This window comes from Bufo bufo, chromosome 2, assembly GCF_905171765.1.
Source record: "Bufo bufo chromosome 2, aBufBuf1.1, whole genome shotgun sequence".
In the NCBI taxonomy this organism is placed as follows: domain Eukaryota; kingdom Metazoa; phylum Chordata; class Amphibia; order Anura; family Bufonidae; genus Bufo; species Bufo bufo.
In genome coordinates this window covers 540,496,227-540,517,496 of record NC_053390.1, presented here as the reverse complement: position 1 = coordinate 540,517,496, position 21,270 = coordinate 540,496,227, and the positions used below count along the sequence as shown (strand labels likewise).

Genomic DNA, 21,270 nt, shown 5'->3' with positions numbered 1-21,270 from the left:
TCAGTTAGGTCATTGATACATTACACAGGACTGATATATAGGCTAGCCGCTATAGTATTCTTGTGCATATAGGGGACAAAAACCTAATATAAGAAAGTTGTGTATGCTGAATTTTAATTACATGTACAGTCGTGGCCAAAAGTTTTGAGAATTACATAAATATTGGAAAAGTTGCTGCTTAAGTTTTTATAATAGCAATTTGCATATACTCCAGAATGTTATGAAGAGTGATCAGATGAATTGCATAGTCCTCCTTTGCCATGAAAATTAACTTAATCCCAAAAAAACCTTTCCACTGCATTTCATTGCTGTCATTAAAAGACCTGCTGAGATCATTTCAGTAATCGTCTTGTTAACTCAGGTGAGAATGTTGACGAGCACAAGGCTGGATATCATTATGTCAGGCTGATTGGGTTAAAATGGCAGACTTGACATGTTAAAAGGAGGGTGATACTTGAAATCATTGTTCTTCCATTGTTAACCATGGTTACCTGCAAAAAAAACGCGTGCAGCCATCATTGCGTTGCATAAAAATGGCTTCACAGGCAAGGATATTGTGGCTACTAAGATTGCACCTCAATCAACAATTTATAGGATCATCAAGAACTTCAAGGAAAGAGGTTCAATTCTTGTTAAGAAGGCTTCAGGGCGTCCAAGAAAGTCCAGCAAGCGCCAGGATCGTCTCCTAAAGAGGATTCAGCTGCGGGATCGGAGTGCCACCAGTGCAGAGCTTGCTCAGGAATGGCAGCAGGCAGGTGTGAGCGCATCTGCACGCACAGTGAGGCGAAGACTTTTGGAAGATGGCCTGGTGTCAAGAAGGGCAGCAAAGAAGCCACTTCTCTCCAAAAAAAACATCAGGGACAGATTGATCTTCTGCAGACAGTATGGTGAATGGACTGCTGAGGACTGGGGCAAAGTCATATTCTCCGATGAAGCCTCTTTCCGATTGTTTGGGGCATCTGGAAAAAGGCTTGTCCGGAGAAGAAAAGGTGAGCGCTACCATCAGTCCTGTGTCATGCCAACAGTAAAGCATCCTGAGACCATTCATGTGTGGGGTTGCTTCTCATCCAAGGGAGTGGGCTCACTCACAATTTTGCCCAAAAACACAGCCATGAATAAAGAATGGTACCAAAACACCCTCCAACAGCAACTTCTTCCAACAATCCAACAACAGTTTGGTGAAGAACAATGCATTTTCCAGCACGATGGAGCACCGTGCCATAAGGCAAAAGTGATAACTAAGTGGCTCGGGGACCAAAACGTTGACATTTTGGGTCCATGGCCTGGAAACTCCCCAGATCTTAATCCCATTGAGAACTTGTGGTGAATCCTTAAGAGGCGGGTGGACAAACAAAAACTCACTAATTCTGACAAACTCCAAGAAGTGATTATGAAAGAATGGGTTGCTATCAGTCAGGAATTGGCCCAGAAGTTGATTGAGAGCATGCCCAGTCGAATTGCAGAGGTCCTGAAAAAGAAGGGCCAACACTGCAAATACTGACTCTTTGCATAATTGTCATGTAATTGTCGATAAAAGCCTTTGAAACGTATGAAGTGCGTGTAATTATATTTCACTACATCACAGAAACAACTGAAACAAAGATCTAAAAGCAGTTTAGCAGCAAACTTTGTGAAAACTAATATTTGTGTCATTCTCAAAACTTTTGGCCACGACTGTATATTAGAAGATTGTATAATTTCCGATTATATAAACAAATAAATAAAAAAAATACCTCTTTAACCCTTAGAGGACCCTGAGATTTTCCATTTCCGCCTTACCATAGTCCTTTTTTATTTTTCCGATTACATAGCTTTATGAGGGCTTATTTTTGTGTGACAAGTTGTACTTTCTAATAGCGGCATTTACGGTTGCATACCATGTAGTGGGAAGCGGAAAAAAAATTACAAATGGGGTAGAATTGGGAAAAAACGCAATATTTCACAAAGGTTTTTTAGTTTTCGTTTTTTTACACCGCACACTGTAAAATTGACCTGTTATCTTTATTCTCCAGGTCAGTACAGTTACAACGATACCACACACCATATTCTGACCCCTATAACGTTTTTGTAGTCAAGTGCATGGGGCTGTGTGAGGGCTCATTTTTTGCGGGGCGATCTGTACTTTTTAGTGATACTAATTTGAAGTGTGTGAGACTTTTTGATCACTTTTAATAAAAAAATTATTGGGGAGTTAAAGTGACAAAAATGCTGTTTTTATTCTATTTTCCATTATGCCATTTGCTGTATGCCATTAATATTATAATATTTTAATTGTATGGGCATTTTCGCATGCGGTGATGCCCATGATGTTTATTATTTTATTGGTTAACTTTTTTAAGGAAAGGGGGGTGATTTGAACTTTTATATTTTTTTAAATTTTTTTATAGTTATAAAAACTTTTTAAACTTTTTTTTAAACTTTTTTTAAGTCACCCTGGGTGACTATAACTGACAATCATTAGATTGCTCATTGTGTTCATTGATGGCTATATAGCCATCATTGAACACTTAAAGGGAACCTGTCACCGGGATTTTGTGTATAGAGCTGAGGACATGGGTTGCTAGATGGCCGCTAGCACATCCGCAATACCCAGTCCCCATAGCTCTGTGTGCTTTTATTGTGTAAAAAAAACACATGCAAATTAACATAAAATTCATATCTTACTTGTGTGACCAGAGAAGAGTCATATTTTCAAGCTCTGACTCATCTTAGGTGAATTTGCATATGTATCAAATCAGTTTTTATACACAATAAAAGCACACAGAGCTATGGGGACTGGATATTGCGGATGTGCTAGTGGCCATCTAGCAACCCATGTCCTCAGCTCTATACCCAAAATCCCGGGGTGACAGGTTCCCTTTAATTTTCAATTTAACAATACAGTGCTGCCACCTAGTGGCCTGTATTGGTATATTTATCTAATAGACTCTGAAGCCTGCTTGAGGCGTCCGTCTATTAGATCAATGTAACAGGTTCCCCGATCTCAGCTTCCGCTTCCGGACTGATCAGGTGCCGTGGTCAAATTTGACCACGGTATCTGAAAGGGAAAATGTATGCCATCAGCCTTATGGCTGATCACATACATGTGCCGCGGGTTTCTGCTATTTAAAATACGTGCGAGCGGGCACCATGTTTAGAGATCGGACTTGTATGTATAAATAAACTGTTGTGTTTCTATCCAATCTCTCACAGTATCAGAAGGTATAACAAGTTAGCAATTAGCAATTTATAAAACTTTATGTGGAATTAACAAAAGTTTTTACTACAACAGACATGTCAGGAGAGCCAACAGCTCCTTTAAACCCAGTGACTCAGAGATGACATCTTCTCTTATTGTAGATAATCTCTTTTCTTTTCTTTTCTTGTACAAACCTCCATGACAACTTATGCTCACCACTGCTTCTGCAGTCATCCTCAGCCTCCAGACACAAATTCAGACCCTAGACTACACGCCAATATTAATCCAGGCCCCAGACCAGTCCCTTACATTATTTCACCCCCCAGACCAGGTCTATACAACCTCCTTACACTCTGATTCCAATGTTCCAATTTCAGGGCATTGTGCATAATACAGAATACTATGGGGGGAGATTTATCAAACTGGTGTAAAGTAGAACTGACTTAGGTGCCCATAACAAGCTCCTTTGGAAAATGAAAGGTGGAATCTGATTGGTTGTTATGGGCAGTTAAGCTAGTTCTACTTTACATCAGTTTAATAAATCTCCATCTATGTCCTGACAAAGGATGGTGGTACCTGGTCCTGAAGAGGAGCTTGGGATCAAGGAGGGTTAGTAATACCATCTGTTATATATTGGATTAATCCATTAATTCAATAAATAATGATATATATATATATATATATATATATATATATATATACCGTATTTTTCGCCCTATAAGACGCACCGGCCCATAAGACACACCTAGGTTTTTGAGGAGGAAAATAAGAAAAAAAATATTTTGAACCAATAGGTGTGCTTTTGGTGGGTTTTGAACTAATTGTGGTCTGTGGATGGCACACTGTTATGGGGAATATGTGGATGGTGAACTGTTATGGGGGATCTGTGGGTGACGCACTGTTATGGGGGATCTGTGGGTGACGCACTGTTATGGGGGATCTGTGGGTGACACTTATGGGGGATCTGTGGGTGACACTTATGGGGGATCTGTGGGTGACACTTATGGGGGATCTGTGGGTGGCTCTTATTGGGGTCTCTGGATGGCACTGTTATGGGGATCTGTGTATGACACTGTTATGGGGGGGATCTGTGGATGACACATATATAGCATCTTATGCTATGTGTCATCCACAGATCCCCTCCATAACAGTGTCCCTGTAGTGAATGACCCTCAATACAAGGGGTGGGGGTTGCATCTGCTTTTATAATGACAGCGGGGCCCGTGCAGTGACAGTATTCTACTACACGGGCCCCGCTCACTTTATAATCGTATCTGTATTCTGTAATAGTTAATTGTGTATATAATGTAATCGCATAATCAGCGCTACTTACAACTACAAGCGCTCGGTAGGTAGCAGAGAGGAGGGAGGAGGCAGGCCGGGAGGACGGGCGCTGGCAGCGTCAGTCACTACATCATGCACCCACGCCGCCTGCTTCATTCATAAAGTGGGCGGCGCAGGCGCGTGACGTAGTGAGTGACGCGCCGCCCGCCCGTCCTCCCGGCCTGCCTCCTCCCTCCTCACTGCTACCTACCGAGCGCTTGTAGTTGTAAGTAGCGCTGATTATGCGATTACATTATATACACAATTAACTATTACAGAATGCAGATACGATTATACAGTGAGCGGGGCCCGTGTAGTAGAATACAGTCACTGCACGGGCCCCGCTATCATTATAAATGCAGATGCCGGCCCCCAGCCCCTCCTCCCTCACAGCTGATACACCCGCCGCGCGGCATCGCGGCGGGTGTATCATTGAAAATACGGCAAAATCAGCAACATTCGCCCCATAAGACGCACTGCTATTTTTCCCCCACTTTTGGGGGGAAAAAGTGCGTCTTATAGGGCGAAAAATACGGTACTGTATATATATATATATATATATATATACAGTGGGATGCAAAAGTTTGGGCAACCTTGTTAATCGTCATGATTTTCCTGTATAAATCGTTGGTTGTTACGATAAAAAATGTCAGTTAAATATATCATAGAGGAGACACACACAGTGATATTTGAGAAGTGAAATGAAGTTTATTGGATTTACAGAAAGTGTGCTATAATTGTTTAAACAAAATTAGGCAGGTGCATAAATTTGGGCACCACAAAAAAGAAATGAAATCAATGTTTAGTAGATCCTCCTTTTGCAGAAATTAAAGCCTCTAAACGCTTCCTGTAGGTTCCAATGAGAGTCTGGATTCTGGTTGAAGGTATTTTGGACCATTCCTCTTTACAAAACATCTTTAGTTCATTCAGGTTTGATGGCTTCCGAGCATGGACAGCTCTCTTTAAGTCACACCACAGATTTTCAATTATATTCAGGTCTGGGGACTGAGATGGCCATTCCAGAATGTTGTACTTGTTCCTCTACATAAATGCCTTAGTGGATTTTGAGCAGTGTTTAGGGTCGTTGTCTTGTTCAAAGATCCAGCCCCGGCGCAGCTTCAGCTTTGTCACTGATTCCTGGACATTGGTCTCAAGAATCTGCTGATACTGAGTGGAATCCATGTGTCCCTCAACTTTGACATGATTCCCAGTCCCTGCACTGGCCACACAGCCCCACAGCATGATGGAACCACCACCATATTTTTCTGTAGGTAGCAGGTGTTTTTCTTGGAATGCTGTGTTCTTTTTCCTCCATGCATAACGCCCCTTATTTTGGCCAAATAACTCAATTTTAGTTTCATCAGTCCACAGCACCATATTCCAAAATGAAGCTGGCTTGTCCAAATGTGCTTTAGCCCACCTCAAGCGGCACTTTTTGTGCTGTGGGCGGAGAAAAGGCTTCCTCTGCATCACTCTCGCATACAGCATCTCCTTGTGCAAAGTGCGCCCAATGGTTGAACGATGCACAGTGACTCCATCTGCAGCAAGATGATGTTGTAGGTCTTTGGTGCTGGTCTGTGGGTTGACTCTGACTGTTCTCACCATTCGTCACTTCTGTCTATCTGAGATTTTTCTTGGTCTGCCACTTCGAGCCTTAACTTGAACTGAGCCTGTGGTCTTCCATTTCCTCAATATGTTCCTAACTGTGGAAACAGACAGCTGAAATCTCTGAGACAGCTTTCTGTATCCTTCCCCTAAACCATGATGGTGAACAATCTTTGTCTTCAGGTCATTTGAGAGTTGTTTTGAGACCCCCATGTTGCTACTCTTCAGAGAAAATTAAAAGAGGAGGGAAACTTACAATTGACCCCCTTAAATACTCTTTCTCATAATTGGATTCACCTGTTTATGTAGGTCAGGGGTCACTGAGCTTACCAAGCCAATTTGAGTTCCAATTATTAGTTCAAAAGGTTTTGGAATCAATAAAATGACAACAGTGCCCAAATTTATGCACCTGTCTAATTTTGTTTAAACAACTATAGCACACTTTCTGTAAATCCAATAAACTTCATTTCCCTTCTCAAATATCACTGTGTGTGTCTCCTATATGATATATTTTACTGACATTTTTTATCGTAACAACCAACGATTTATACAGGAAAATCATGACAATTAACTTTTGCATCCCACTGTATATATACAGAGTACAGGGAGTGCAGAATTATTAGGCAAGTTGTATTTTTGAGGATTAATTTTATTATTGAACAACAACCATGTTCTCAATGAACCCAAAAAACTCATTAATATCAAAGCTGAATATTTTTGGAAGTAGTTTTTAGTTTGTTTTTAGTTTTAGCTATTTTAGGGGGATATCTGTGTATGCAGGTGACTATTACTGTGCATAATTATTAGGCAACTTAACAAAAAACAAATATATACCCATTTCAATTATTTATTTTTACCAGTGAAACCAATATAACATCTCAACATTCACAAATATACATTTCTGACATTCAAAAACAAAACAAAAACAAATCAGTGACCAATATAGCCACATTTCTTTGCAAGGACACTCAAAAGCCTGCCATCCATGGATTCTGTCAGTGTTTTGATCTGTTCACCATCAACATTGCGTGCAGCAGCAACCACAGCCTCCCAGACACTGTTCAGAGAGGTGTACTGTTTTCCCTCCTTGTAAATCTCACATTTGATGATGGACCACAGGTTCTCAATGGGGTTCAGATCAGGTGAACAAGGAGGCCATGTCATTAGATTTTCTTCTTTTATACCCTTTCTTGCCAGCCACGCTGTGGAGTACTTGGACGCGTGTGATGGAGCATTGTCCTGCATGAAAATCATGTTTTTCTTGAAGGATGCAGACTTCTTCCTGTACCACTGCTTGAAGAAGGTGTCTTCCAGAAACTGGCAGTAGGACTGGGAGTTGAGCTTGACTCCATCCTCAACCCGAAAAGGCCCCACAAGCTCATCTTTGATGATACCAGCCCAAACCAGTACTCCACCTCCACCTTGCTGGCGTCTGAGTCGGACTGGAGCTCTCTGCCCTTTACCAATCCAGCCACGGGCCCATCCATCTGGCCCATCAAGACTCACTCTCATTTCATCAGTCCATAAAACCTTAGAAAAATCAGTCTTGAGATATTTCTTGGCCCAGTCTTGACGTTTCAGCTTGTGTGTCTTGTTCAGTGGTGGTCGTCTTTCAGCCTTTCTTACCTTGGCCATGTCTCTGAGTATTGCACACCTTGTGCTTTTGGGCACTCCAGTGATGTTGCAGCTCTGAAATATGGCCAAACTGGTGGCAAGTGGCATCTTGGCAGCTGCACGCTTGACTTTTCTCAGTTCATGGGCAGTTATTTTGCGCCTTGGTTTTTCCACACGCTTCTTGCGACCCTGTTGACTATTTTGAATGAAACGCTTGATTGTTCGATGATCACGCTTCAGAAGCTTTGCAATTTTAAGAGTGCTGCATCCCTCTGCAAGATATCTCACTATTTTTGACTTTTCTGAGCCTGTCAAGTCCTTCTTTTGACCCATATTGCCAAAGGAAAGGAAGTTGCCTAATAATTATGCACACCTAATATAGGGTGTTGATGTCATTAGACCACACCCCTTCTCATTACAGAGATGCACATCACCTAATATGCTTAATTGGTAGTAGGCTTTCGAGCCTATACAGCTTGGAGTAAGACAACATGCATAAAGAGGATGATGTGGTCAAAATACTAATTTGCCTAATAATTCTGCACGCAGTGTATAGTATTTTCCATACAAATTATACTTTTTTTTTTTGGCCCATTTTTTGTCACTTTACATTTCAATAACTTTTAAATCCACACTAAAGTCATCACATTCCTGTTAGGGGTTAAGTGAAATCATTGACATTTCCAGTATAATTTTAGCAATCAACATCACAGTGATTTCCTCTTTCTCTTCCAGGATGAAAAGAACCAAGTTCTGATTACAAATGCGTGGCTACAAATTGTAAGTACCATACTTTCATGTCATTACTGAAGCTTTTCTTTAATGCAGTAAGTTACTTTTCAGGTTTTATTTAAGGAGATAATTATATCTTACTTTTGAATTAGAAAATTACAGCACAAATCCAAAACATATTTAATTATATCTCTATTTTCTCAGCAGCATAGTAAACCATCTGAAATCATCTACTGTATAAATGAGGTTTTATTATATTTCATCACAAATTGTTTACTGACTTGATTAAATGTTAGGCTATATAATATATGTGTCTGGTATAATTGAGCTGTTTTGAAACAGTATGGCAAAGATCATGGGTCAACTGATATGACAAGGGATCAAGGTTTGGTTTATTTAAATTGTGAGAAGTCCTAGTGTTGCCGTGGTTTTATTGACGCTAAAATAGAGGACTGCTGTCCATAGGGTCTATTCCGAATGTTCATCCAGTATTTTACAGAACAAATATTTTCAAAAACCTGTGCCTGAGACTGGAAATGAAAGGAAGGCGTATAGAGTCAACTGAAAGCTTAACCAAAATAAAACCAGGCAGCAAATATGCAACAGCATACTGCATCTAGAAATTAGCGAATCGAAGTTGACAAAGTGTAATTCGATCCAAATTTCAGGAAAATTCAATTTGTACCGAATCCCAATTTCCTTACGCTTCGTGGTAACATGCACGTGTTAGAACATGGAGCAAGAAACTCTGGGAACGAGGGATCACCCACAATGCCATGCATGCAGCAAATTAGCAGCCAGCCCTGTGATGTCACAGCCATATAAATAGCCTCAGCTATCTTGGATTCAGCCATTTTCCAGTGTACTTAGAGCGGGGAGAGATGTCAGCAGCTGCTACGGACAGTGGTAGAAAATTGGGGTGCAAGTGCTGTTTGATACAGCCATTAACAGGGTTTATTATAAGGAAATATATCTACGTCTTATTTGCCCTTGTGCGGTGCATTTTATATGTTCTAAAGCTTTTTTTGGCCTGTATTAGTGGGAATAAAAAATATATTATTTGCCGTTCACCGGTGCAGTTATATGTTCTAAAGCCTTTTGTGGTGTGTATAAGTGGAAAAAAATAAGGGCCTATTTGCCATTCAGCGGTGCAGTTATATGTTCTAAAGCCATTATTGGCATGTATTAGTGGCAAAAAAATATGTATTATTTGCCGTTCAGCGGTGCAGTTATATGTTCTAAAGCCCTTTTTGGGCTGTATTAGTGGCACAAAAAAAAGTATTTGCCATTGTGTGGTGAAGTGAAAAATTACAGCCCTTTTTGGCGTGTATTAGTGGCAAAAAAATAATATATTATTTGCCATTCAGCGGTGCAGTTATATGTTCTAAAGCCTTTTGTGGCGTGTATAAGTGAAAAAAAATAAGGGCCTATTTGCCATTCAGCGGTGCAGTTATATGTTCTAAAGCCCTTATTGGCGTTTATTAGTGGCAAAAAAATATATATTATTTGCCGTTCAGCGGTGCAGTTATATGTTCTAAAGCCCTTTTTGGGGTGTATTAGTGGCACAAAATAAAGTATTTGCCATTGTGTGGTGAATAGAGTTGAGCGAACACCTGGATGTTCGGGTTCGACGAGTTCGGCCGAACTTTCGAAAAATGTTCGGGTTCGGGATCCGAACTCGACCCGAACTTCATCCCGAACCCGAACCCCATAGAAGTCAATGGGGACCCGAACTTTTGGGCACTAAAAAGGCTGTAAAACACACCCGGAAAGGGCTAGAGGGCTGCAAAAGGCAGCAAAATGTAGTTAAATCCCCTGCAAACAAATGTAGATAGGGAAATGATGAGTTAACATAAAATAAATAAAAATTAAACAATATTAATTGGAGTGAGGTCCCATAGCACAGAATCAGGCTTCAAGTCACCCACCAATGGAGAAGGTCACTTACTATTATTTTGACCACAGCACCCAGACAAAGGAGAGAGGTCCCACAGCAGAGAACCAGGCATCATATCACCCACCACAGGAGTAGGCCACCATTTAGTTACTTTGACCCCTACACCCAGACGGAGGAGAGAGGTTACACAGCAGAGAATCAGGCATTTAGATCACCCACCACAGGAGTAGGCCACCATTGAATCAGACCCCGGCAACCATGTCAGATGGCACAAGCATAAGCTTTATATCAATCAGCACAGGAGAAGGCGACTTTGACAGACTTTGACCCCTACACCCGGACGGAGGAGAGAGGTTTCAAAGCAGAGAATCAGGCATTTAGATCACCCACCACAGGAGTAGGCCCCAATTTAATGGGACCCCGGCAACCATGTCAGATGGCACAACCATCAGCTTCATATCAATCAGCACAGGAGAAGGCGACTTCGAAAGACTTTGACCCCTACACCCAGACGGAGGAGAGAGGTTTCACAGCAGAGAATCAGGCATTTAGATCACCCACCACAGGAGTAGGCCCCCATTGAATCAGACCCTGGCAACCATGTCAGATGGCACAACCATCAGCTTTATATCAATCAGCACAGGAGAAGGCGACTTTGAAAGACTTTGACCCCTACACCCAGATGGAGGAGAGAGGTTTCACAGCAGAGAATCAGGCATCATATCAACCACCACAGGAGAAGCCACCATTTAGTTACTTTGACCCCTGCACCCAGGAAGAGGAGAGAGGCACCACAGCACATATTCTGGCATCATATCAGCCACCACAGGAGAAGCCACCATTGAGTTACTTTGACCCCCGCACCCAGGAAGAGGAGAGAGGCACCACAGCACATATTCTGGCATCATATCAGCCACCACAGGAGAAGCCACCATTGAGTTACTTTGACCCCCGCACCCAGGAAGAGGAGAGAGGCACCACAGCACATATTCTGGCATCATATCAGCCACCACAGGAGAAGCCACCATTTAGTTACTTTGACCCCTTCACCCAAACAGAGGAGAGAGGTTCCACATCAGAGAATCAGGCATCATATCAACCACCACAGGAGTAGGCCACAATTTAGTTTATTTGACCCCTGCACCCAGGAAGAGGAGAGAGGCCCCACAGCACATATTCTGGCATCATATCACACACCACAGGAGAAGGCCTCTTTCAGTGATTTAGGCCTTTGGACCCAGACAGAGGAGAGAGGTCAGAGATTAGCTTCATATCCCCCAGCACAGCAGAAGACCGCTTTATTTGACTTAGGCCTCAGCACCCAGACAGAAGACAGAGGTAGCATGGCAGAGGTTATGGCTTCATGTCACCCGTTAGTTTAACCGGCCACTTTCATCTGGTTAGGCCCCGGCGCCCAGACAGAGAAGAGTTTCATTCAACTGTGGGTTTCATAAAATTTGTATCAAATAAAGAAGTGGCCCGTAGCACAACAAGACATGTTTTAGGCAGTTAATAAGGACTACTCTGCACAAGGGAGGGACAGGTCCTGTGGGATCCATGCCTGGTTCATCTTTATGAAGGTCAGCTTGTCCACGTTGGCTGTGGACAGGCGGCTGTGCTTGTCAGTAATGACGCCCCCTGCCGTGCTGAATACGCGTTCAGATAAAACGCTGGCCGCCGGGCAGGAAAGCACCTCCAAGGCATAACATGCTAACTCTGGCCACGTGGACAATTTCGAAACCCAGTAGTTGAATGGGGCCGAACCATCCGTCAGGATGTGGAGGGGTGTGCAGACATACTGTTCAACCATGTTAGTGAAATGCTGCCTCCTGCTAACACGTTCCGTATCAGGTGTCGGTGCAGATAGCTGTGGCGTGGAGACAAAACTTTTCCACATTTCTGCCATGCTAACCCTGCCCTCAGATGAGCTGGCCGTGACACAGCCTTCACCTTCCACCTGTTCCCCTGTGACATGTGGGAATGCTCTCAAGAGCGCCTCTATCAGCGTGCGCTTGTACTCGCGCATCTTACGGTCGCGCTCCAGTTCAGGAATTAAAGTGGGCACATTGTCTTTATACCGGGGATCCAGCAGGGTGGCCACCCAGTAGTCTGCACACGTTAAAACGTGGGCAACTCTGCTGTCGTTGCGCAGGCATTGGAGCATATATTCGCTCATGTGGGCCAGGCTACCCATGGGTAAGGACAAGCTGTCCTCTGTGGGAGGCGTATCGTCATCGTCCACCGTATCCCCCCAGCCACACACCAGTGATGGGCCTGGGCTGCCACCCCGCTGTGAACTTGCGTCATCCTCGTCCCCCTCCACCTCCTCCTCCTCATCCTCCTCGTCCTCCAGTACAGTGCCTTGGCTGGCGACTTGTGAACCTGTCCTCTGCTGCTTAAACAAACCTCCCTCTGAGCCACTTCGAACAGACTGGCCCGAAAGTGTTAGAAACGAGCCCTCATCCTCCTCCTCCTCCTCCACCTGGGCCACCTCCTCTAACATCATTGCCCTAAGTGTTTTCTCAAGGAGACATAGAAGTGGTATTGTAACGCTGATAACAGTGTCATCGCCACTGGCCATGTTGGTGGAGTACTCGAAACAGCGCAGCAGGGCACACAGGTCTCGCATGGAGGCCCAATCATTGGTGGTGAAGTGGTGCTGTTCGGCAGTACGACTGACGCGAGCGTGCTGCAGCTGAAACTCCACTATGGCCTGCTGCTGCTCGCACAGTCTCTCCAGCATGTGCAAGGTGGAGTTCCACCGGGTGGGCACGTCGCATATGAGGCGGTGAGCGGGAAGGCCGAAGTTCCGCTGTAGCGCAGACAGGCGAGCAGCGGCAGGATGTGAACGGCGGAAGCGCGCACAGACGGCCCGCACTTTATGCAGCAGCTCTGACATGTTGGGGTAGTGGTGAATGAACCTCTGCACCACCAAGTTCAGCACATGCGCCAGGCAAGGGATGTGCGTCAAACCGGCTAGTCCCAGAGCTGCCACGAGATTTCGCCCATTATCGCATACCACCAGGCCTGGCTTGAGGCCCACCGGCAGAAACCACTCGTCGGTCTGTTGTTCAATACCCCGCCACAACTCCTTTGCGCTGTGGGGCCTGTCCCCCAAACATATGAGTTTCAGAATGGCCTGCTGACGTTTACCCCGGGCTGTGCTGAAGTTGGTGGTGAAGGTGTGTGGCTGACCGGATGAGCTGGTGGAAGCAGTGGAGGAGGAAGCCGAGTAGGAGGAGGAGGCTACAGGAGGCAGAGAATGATGCCCTGCGATCCTAGGGGGCGGAAGGACGTGCGCCAAGGAACTGTCCGCCGGGGGCCCAGCCGCCACTACATTCATCCAGTGTGCAGTTAGTGAGATATAGCGTCCCTGGCCGTGCTTACTGGTCCACGTATCTGTGGTTAGGTGGACCTTGCCACAAATGGCGTTGCGCAGTGCACACTTGATTTTATCGGACACTTGCATGTGCAGGGAAGGCACGGCTGTCATGGAGAAGTAGTGGCGGCTGGGAACCACATACTGCGGGACAGCCATGGCCATCAGCTGTTTGAAGCTGTCTGTGTCCACCAGCCGGAATGACAGCATTTCAAAGGCCAGCAGTTTAGAAATGCTGGCGTTCAGGCCAAGGGCTCGAGGGTGACTCGGGGGGAATTTGCGCTTCCTCTCTAAGGTTTGAGATATTGAGAGCTGAACGCTGCTGTGTGATATAGTGGAGACGCTAGTTGACGGTGGCGGTGGTGGTGGTGTCGGTGGCACATCCTCTGTTTGCTGCTCGGCAGGTGGCAACATTCCTCTCGAGGCGGAAGCCGAGGCAGCAGCGGTAGAGGGAGCAGGGGGAGCCTCAGCGAGTGCCTGGTTTTTAAGGTGTGTACCCCACTGCAGTTCATGCTTTGCATGTAGATGCCTGGTCATGCAGGTTGTGCTGAGGTTCAGAACGTTAATGCCTCGCCTCAGGCTCTGATGGCAGAGCGTGCAAGTCACTCGGGTCTTGTCGGTAGGACATTGTTTAAAGAAGTGCCATGCCAGGGAACTCTTTGAAGCTGCCTTTGTGGGGCTGGGTCCCTGTTGGCGATGTCCAGTAGCAGGCGAACTCTGGGGGCGGCGGCTCGTCTGCTTTGGCCCCCTGCTCCCTCTTTGGCTTCGCTGTTGTCTCGGTCTCACCACTACCTCTTCCTCTGAACTGTGAAAGTCATCGCCACGACCTTCAGTCCATGTGGGGTCTAAGACCTCATCGTCCTCTGCATCGTCTTCCACCCAGTCTCCCTCCCTGACCTCCTCCTGTTCAGTCTGCACACTGCAAAAAGACGCGGCAGTGGGCACCTGTGTTTCGTCATCATCAGAGAGTCGGTGACTCTGCTGTGGTGGTATTCCCATGTCCTCTTCATCTGGAGACATAAGTGGTTGTGCGTCAGTGCATGGTATGTCTTCCTCCACTGGGGAAGGGCTAGGTGGACGCCCCTGGGAAACCCTGGAAGCAGAGTCTTCAAACAGAAGAAGAGACTGCTGCATAACTTGTGGCTCAGACCGTTTCCCTGATATGCTTGGGGGTGATGTGACAGACTGATGGGCTTGGTTTTCAGGTGCCACCTGTGCGCTTTCCGCAGAAGACTGGGTGGAAGACCATGTGGTGAACGTGCTGGAAGCACTGTCGGCCACCCAATCGATTAATGCCTGTACCTGCTCAGGCCTTTCCATCCTAAGAGCGGCATTGGGCCCCACGAGATATTGCGGTACATTCTGCCGGCTAGTTGAGGGAGTTCGTTCCCTACTGTGTGCGCCTGGGGCCGAACGGCCACGTCCTCTACCAGCAACAGAGGCTCCACGGACACCACCACGACCGCGTCCTCGTCCCTTAATAGTATTTTTCTTCATTGTTGCGATTCAACTCGCACCACAATGAAATATATTATTTTTTATAAGCAAAATCCCCTCACTGGAATACTTTCAGTCTTTTGACTGTATGGATTACAGATGGAATGACTGTTATATGTGAGTACCGCTTTCTTTGACAGATTCTAGTATGGGTACATATATGTTTTCCCAACCCCAGCACATTAGTTTGCTAATTCCAGATGTATGAAACGCAGGCCTAACTGTATCTAGTATATTGAACGCCAGATAAACTAACTTGGCCTTTTTTAAATAAAAAAAATCCCCTCACTGGAATACTTTCAGTCTTTTGACTGTATGGATTACAGATGGAATGACTGTTATATGTGAGTACCGCTTTCTTTGACAGATTCTAGTATGGGTACATATATGTTTTCCCAACCCCAGCACATTAGTTTGCTAATTCCAGATGTATGAAACGCAGGCCTAACTGTATCTAGTATATTGAACGCCAGATAAACTAACTTGGCCTTTTTTAAATAAAAAAAAAATTCCCTCACTGGAATACTTTATGGCTTTTCACTGTATGGATTACAGGTGGACTGGTATTAGTAGGGGTGACACAAGCACACCCAAGTCCCTGATGTAGGATTTCTATGGCACAGACCACTATTACAAGTGATTAATGGACGTTGGGAGAGATTGTGCTGCAGCACTAGTCCCAAGATGGCCGCCGCCTATCAGCCCAGTAACATGTGCCACAAAATGGTCTGCACAACCTTTAAAAAAAATAGCCTTGGACTGTGCTGCTAAATCGCTATTGGTCTGAATCCCAGGTGTAGATGTCTGACTTGTTTGGAGCTTTGGAATGCACACTGTGGCAGCTTCTGCTGCAGCACTACAAGTCGCAAAATGGCGGCCGGCGGTCAGCCCAGGTACATGTGGATGGAAAAATCACTCTGGCCACTCTAAAAATAGCCAATCCCTATCAAAAAAGCAGCTCAGCTGCAGTTGTTCAGATGAATCACAGGTGGAGGAGAGAAATTTGCTTCCAGTTATTCAATTATCCCTGCCTATTCTCGCCCTAGCATCAGCTGCGTCTATCCCTGTTCTATTCACATCGGGAGTGAGCACGTCCCGACGTGCGCACAAGCTTATAAAGAGGCTGAGTCACATGCTGCACTTGGCCAATCACAGCCTTGCCAATAGTAGGCATGGCTGCGATGGCATCTTAGGGCAAGTAGTATGATGCATGTTGATTGGCTGCTTTGCAGCCTTTCAAAATGCGCCAAAATACATGCCGAACGACGAACCCGAACCCGAACTTTTACGAAAAAGTTCGGGTTCGGGTCCGTGTCACGAACACCCCAAAATTCGGTACGGACCCGAACTATGCTCGAACTGTTCGCTCAACACTAGTGGTGAAGTAAGAAATTACAGCCCTTTTTGGCATGTATTAGTGGCAAAAAAATATATATTATTTGCCGTTCAGTGGTGCAGTTATATGTTCTAAAGCCCTTTTTGGGGTGTATTAGTGGCACCAAAAAAAGTATTTGCCGTTGTGTGGTGAATAGGGATGAGCGAACCCGAACTGTATAGTTCAGGTTCGTACCGAATTTTGGGGTGTCCGTGACACAGACCCGAACCCGAACATTTTAGTAAAAGTCCGGGTTCGGTGTTCGTCGTTTTCTTGGCGCTTTTTGAAAGGCTGCAAAGCAGCCAATCAACAAGTCTCATACTACTTGCCCCACGAGGCCATCACAGCCATGCCTACTATTGGCATGGCTGTGATTGGCCAGTACAGCATGTGACCCAGCCTCTATTTAAGCTGGAGTCACGTAGCGCCGCACGTCACTCTGCTGTGCTTAGTGTAGGGAGAGGTTGCAGCTGCGACGTTAGGGCGAGATTAGGCAGTGATTAACTCCTCCAAAACACTTAAGTCAGTGATCGATCTACAGCTGTGGATCATTGAACTGCTGCTATTCAATTGCTCACTGTTTTTAGGCTGCCCAGAGCGTTTTTCAGTCACTTTTTTCTGGGGTGATCGGCGGCCATTTTGTGGCTTGTGGTGCGCCAGCACAAGCTGCCACCAAGTCCATTTAACCATCAATAGTGTGGTTATTTTTTGGCTATATCCTACATCAGGGGCAAGCTGCCACCAAGTCCATTTAACCATCAATAGTGTGGTTATTTTTTGGCTATATCCTGCATCAGGGGCAAGCTGCCACCAAGTCCATTTAACCATCAATAGTGTGGTTATTTTTTTGCTATATCCTACATCAGGGGCAAGCTGTCACCAAGTCCATTTAACCATCAATAGTGTGGTTATTTTTTGGCTATATCCTACATCAGGGGCAAGCTGCCACCAAGTCCATTTAACCATCAATAGTGTGGTTATTTTTTGTCTATATCCTACATCAGGGGCAAGCTGTCACGAGGGTGTCAAGAGCCACGCCTGACTCCGTTATACCCGGGGTCAGGAAGTCGCAGCGGGTGGCTGCGCGCTCTATGTAGAAACATAGTGCTGTTTCTTTATGGTAGCTTTCTGGGTTTGCCTTGCAACCCTTTTTGGCTCACTCAGGGATCCGTAGCTCCTTCTCCTCAGCTGTTTCTTGTCCAGCACTCCCAACCTCCTTATATTCCCCTCTCACACTTCTCTGGTTGCCAGATATAGAGCTTCCTGCCTGGACTTCTATACTGACCCACTGGAGCTGTGTAACTGTGTTCCCTGGTTGTTGTTCCAGAGTGTTACCCTCCGGATCCCTGTGGGCCTTGGTGGTCTGCTGTTGTCGCCCACCTGGGATTATATGTTTTGTCTGTATTGTCTGTCCTCTCCTTGGTGTTTTCCTTTAGTGTCAGTGGTGCGGACTAGTGATCCCACCGCCCCATTCACTACACAGGGCTCATCTTAGGGAAAGCCAGGGTTTAGGCACGTGATCGGCGTAAGGGTGAGGAACCCGTCTAGGGACGTCAGGGCAGTCAGGTGCCAGCCGCAAGGTGAGTCAGGGGTCACCACCTTTCCCTCTCCCTTGGACAGGGCCTTCCCATTTCCCTCCCTTTGCGTGACGCCGGTCATTACATTATATCCGGCCCTTATTTTGTGTAGGTAAAAAAAAAAAAAAAATGTTTTCTTTCTACCTACTTAGAATCCAGTATGGATCCAATTGCTGCTTTGTCAAAGCAACTTCAAGGCCTGTCTTTGGAGGTGGCAGGATTGAAGGCGTCGGTCCTCCAGCAACAGCAGCAATTACAACAGACCGCAAGCCCAGCGGTTGCTACAGGTAACCAGGTTGTTGCGGAACCCAAGGTTGTTCTTCCTGACAGATTTTCTGGGGGAAGGGACAAATTTGTGACGTTCCGTGAGGCCTGTAAATTATATTTTAAGCTGCGCCCTTACTCCTCTGGTAATGAAGAACAGCGGGTGGGGGTTGTTATTTCACTGCTGCAGGGGGACCCGCAATCCTGGGCGTTCTCTTTACCCGCTGATTCCCAGGCTCTCCAGTCAGTGGATGAATTTTTTGGGGCCTTGGGTCTCATATATGACGACCCTGACCGAGTCGCACTGGCTGAATCAAAATTACGGAGACTCCTACAGGGAGAGCGGCCAGTAGAGGAGTATTGCTCAGAGTTCCGTAGGTGGGCTACGGATACCCAGTGGAACGACCCGGCTCTCAGGAGTCAGTTCTGCTCTGGGTTATCCGAAAGGATTAAGGATGCACTTGCGCTGTATGAGACTCCCTTTTCCCTTGATGCGGTTAGGGACAGATTGAAAAAACCGGAGCAATTGGTAACCCCTCCCAAGCAGCAGTTAGTCTGTACGGACTTAGACGAGCCTATGCAGCTAGGAGGAACTACTCGTCAGGTCCGTCCTCCTGAGGCTCGCCGTAGGCGTGGGGTTTGTTTTTTCTGTGGGGAGAGGGGTCATTTTATTAATGTCTGTCCTTCCTTCCTCAAAAACAAAAAAAACGTCGGAAAACTACTAACCCCAGGCTGTGTGGAGGATGTCAGCCGGGGGGTATACCTTTCCTCGATACGAACATCGCAATTTGTGTTGCCAGCGGTTGTTGTTTTTGGCGTTAAGATGGAGACTATTTCTTTTTTTCTAGACAGTGGAGCAGGAGTAAATTTGATAGATGCCCATTTTGCCCACACTATGGGTTTGTCTCTCTGTACGCTACAGAGACCAATTCCCATATTTGCTATTGATTCTGCTCCTCTGTCTCAGAGAAACCTCACTCACATTGTCCATAACTTACACCTTCGGGTAGGGGACCACCATAACGAGTTGCTTTCATGTTATGTTCTGGAGGGGCTTCCCACTCCGGTGGTGTTGGGTCTTCCCTGGTTGGTAGCGCACAATCCAGTGGTGGATTGGCAGGCCAGGGAGATATTGGAGTGGAGTGAGCATTGCAGAGAAAATTGCTTAAATAGCAATTGCTTAGTTGCCTCCATAACTACCCTACCTACATTTGTTTCGGACTTTGAGGACGTTTTTTCTGAAAAGGGTTGTCAGAAGTTACCACCCTTATGATTGCCCGGTTAACCTGATTCCCGGTGCAAAATTACCCAAGACCAGGTTATATAATCTTTCGGGCCCGGAGAGACAAGCCATGAAAGATTATATCTCAGAGAGCTTGGCTAAGGGACACATCAGACCCTCTTCTTCACCTGTGGCTGCAGGGTTTTTCTTCGTTAAAAAGACTGATGGGGCCTGCGTCCTTGCCTAGATTTTCGCGAATTAAACCGGATAACCATCCGAGACCCATATCTCTTCCTCTCATTCCTGACCTGTTTAATCAGATTGCGGGTGCTAGGTGGTTCTCCAAACTTGATCTTAGGGGGGCCTACAATCTGATTTGTATCAAGGAAGGGGATGAGTGGAAGACAGCTTTTAACACCCCTGAGGGGCATTATGAAAATCTAGTCATGCCTTTCGGTCTGACCAATGCTCCTGCTGTCTTCTAACATTTCGTTAATGACATTTTTAGTCATCTTATCGGCAGGTTTGTGGTGATATACCTAGATGATATTTTAATTTATTCGTCTGATCTTAAAACACATGAGGTGCATGTCAGACAGGTACTGCAGGTCCTACGGACGAATAAATTATATGCTAAAATTGAAAAGTGTGTCTTCGCCGTTCAGGAAATACAGTTCCTAGGTTATTTATTATCTGCTTCAGGTTTCCGTATGGATCCTAGGAAGGTCCAGGCAATTTTAGATTGGGATCTTCCTGAGAACCTCAAAGCACTGCAACGGTTCTTGGGCTTCGCTAATTTCTATAGAAAATTCATAAAAAATTATTCAGTGATTGTAAAACCCCTTACTGACATGACTAGGAAGGGGACTGATTTTTCTAAATGGTCTGACGCCGCTAAAATTGCTTTTTCCTCTCTAAAAGAGAGGTTTACCTCGGCACCTGTACTAATCCAACCTGATGTCTCCCAGCCTTTTATTGTTGAAGTCGATGCGTCAGAGGTGGGAGTGGGGGCTGTGCTGTCTCAGGGTCCGTCTCCTGGCAAATGGTGTCCTTGTGCTTTCTTTTCTAAAAAACTATCTGCAGCAGAAAAGAACTATGATATTGGCAATAGGGAACTATTAGCTATTAAACTAGCGTTTGAAGAATGGCGTCACTTTTTAGAGGGCGCAATCCACCCCGTCACTGTGATTACGGACCACAAGAACCTTCTGTACCTCGAATCAGCTAAGCGTCTCACCCCTAGACAAGCTAGGTGGTCGCTATTTTTTACCAGGTTTAACTTTGTTATTACCTATCGTCCTGGGGCAAAAAATACCAAGGCAGATGCACTATCTCGTTGTTTCCCTGGAGGGGGTAATGTGAGTGATCCGGTACCCATTCTACAAAGAGGAGTGGTTGTCTCTGCGGTACACTCTGTTCTGGAGGGGAAGGTGTTAGAGGCCCAGGGGGACGCCCCGGTCTCTTGCCCCTCAGAGAAATTGTTTGTACCGTTGAACCTGCGTCTCGAATTATTAAAGGAACATCATAATTCGGCACTTGCTGGGCACCCGGGTAGTAAAGCAACCTTGGAGCTATTGTCTCGTCGTTTTTGGTGGCCAAGGTTGCGT

General features: G+C 45.5%; 1 protein-coding gene across 1 annotated transcript in view; it reads left to right on the top strand.

Moving 5' to 3' along the window:
- LOC120990962 (neuronal acetylcholine receptor subunit alpha-7-like) overlaps positions 1 to 21,270 on the top strand; it is a 296,293-nt gene that overhangs the window by 55,855 nt on the left and 219,168 nt on the right. The window contains exon 3 of the mRNA XM_040419853.1: positions 8,456 to 8,500. Within this exon, the coding sequence (XP_040275787.1) occupies positions 8,456 to 8,500 (45 nt within the window). The remainder of the gene's footprint in view (positions 1 to 8,455; positions 8,501 to 21,270) is intronic.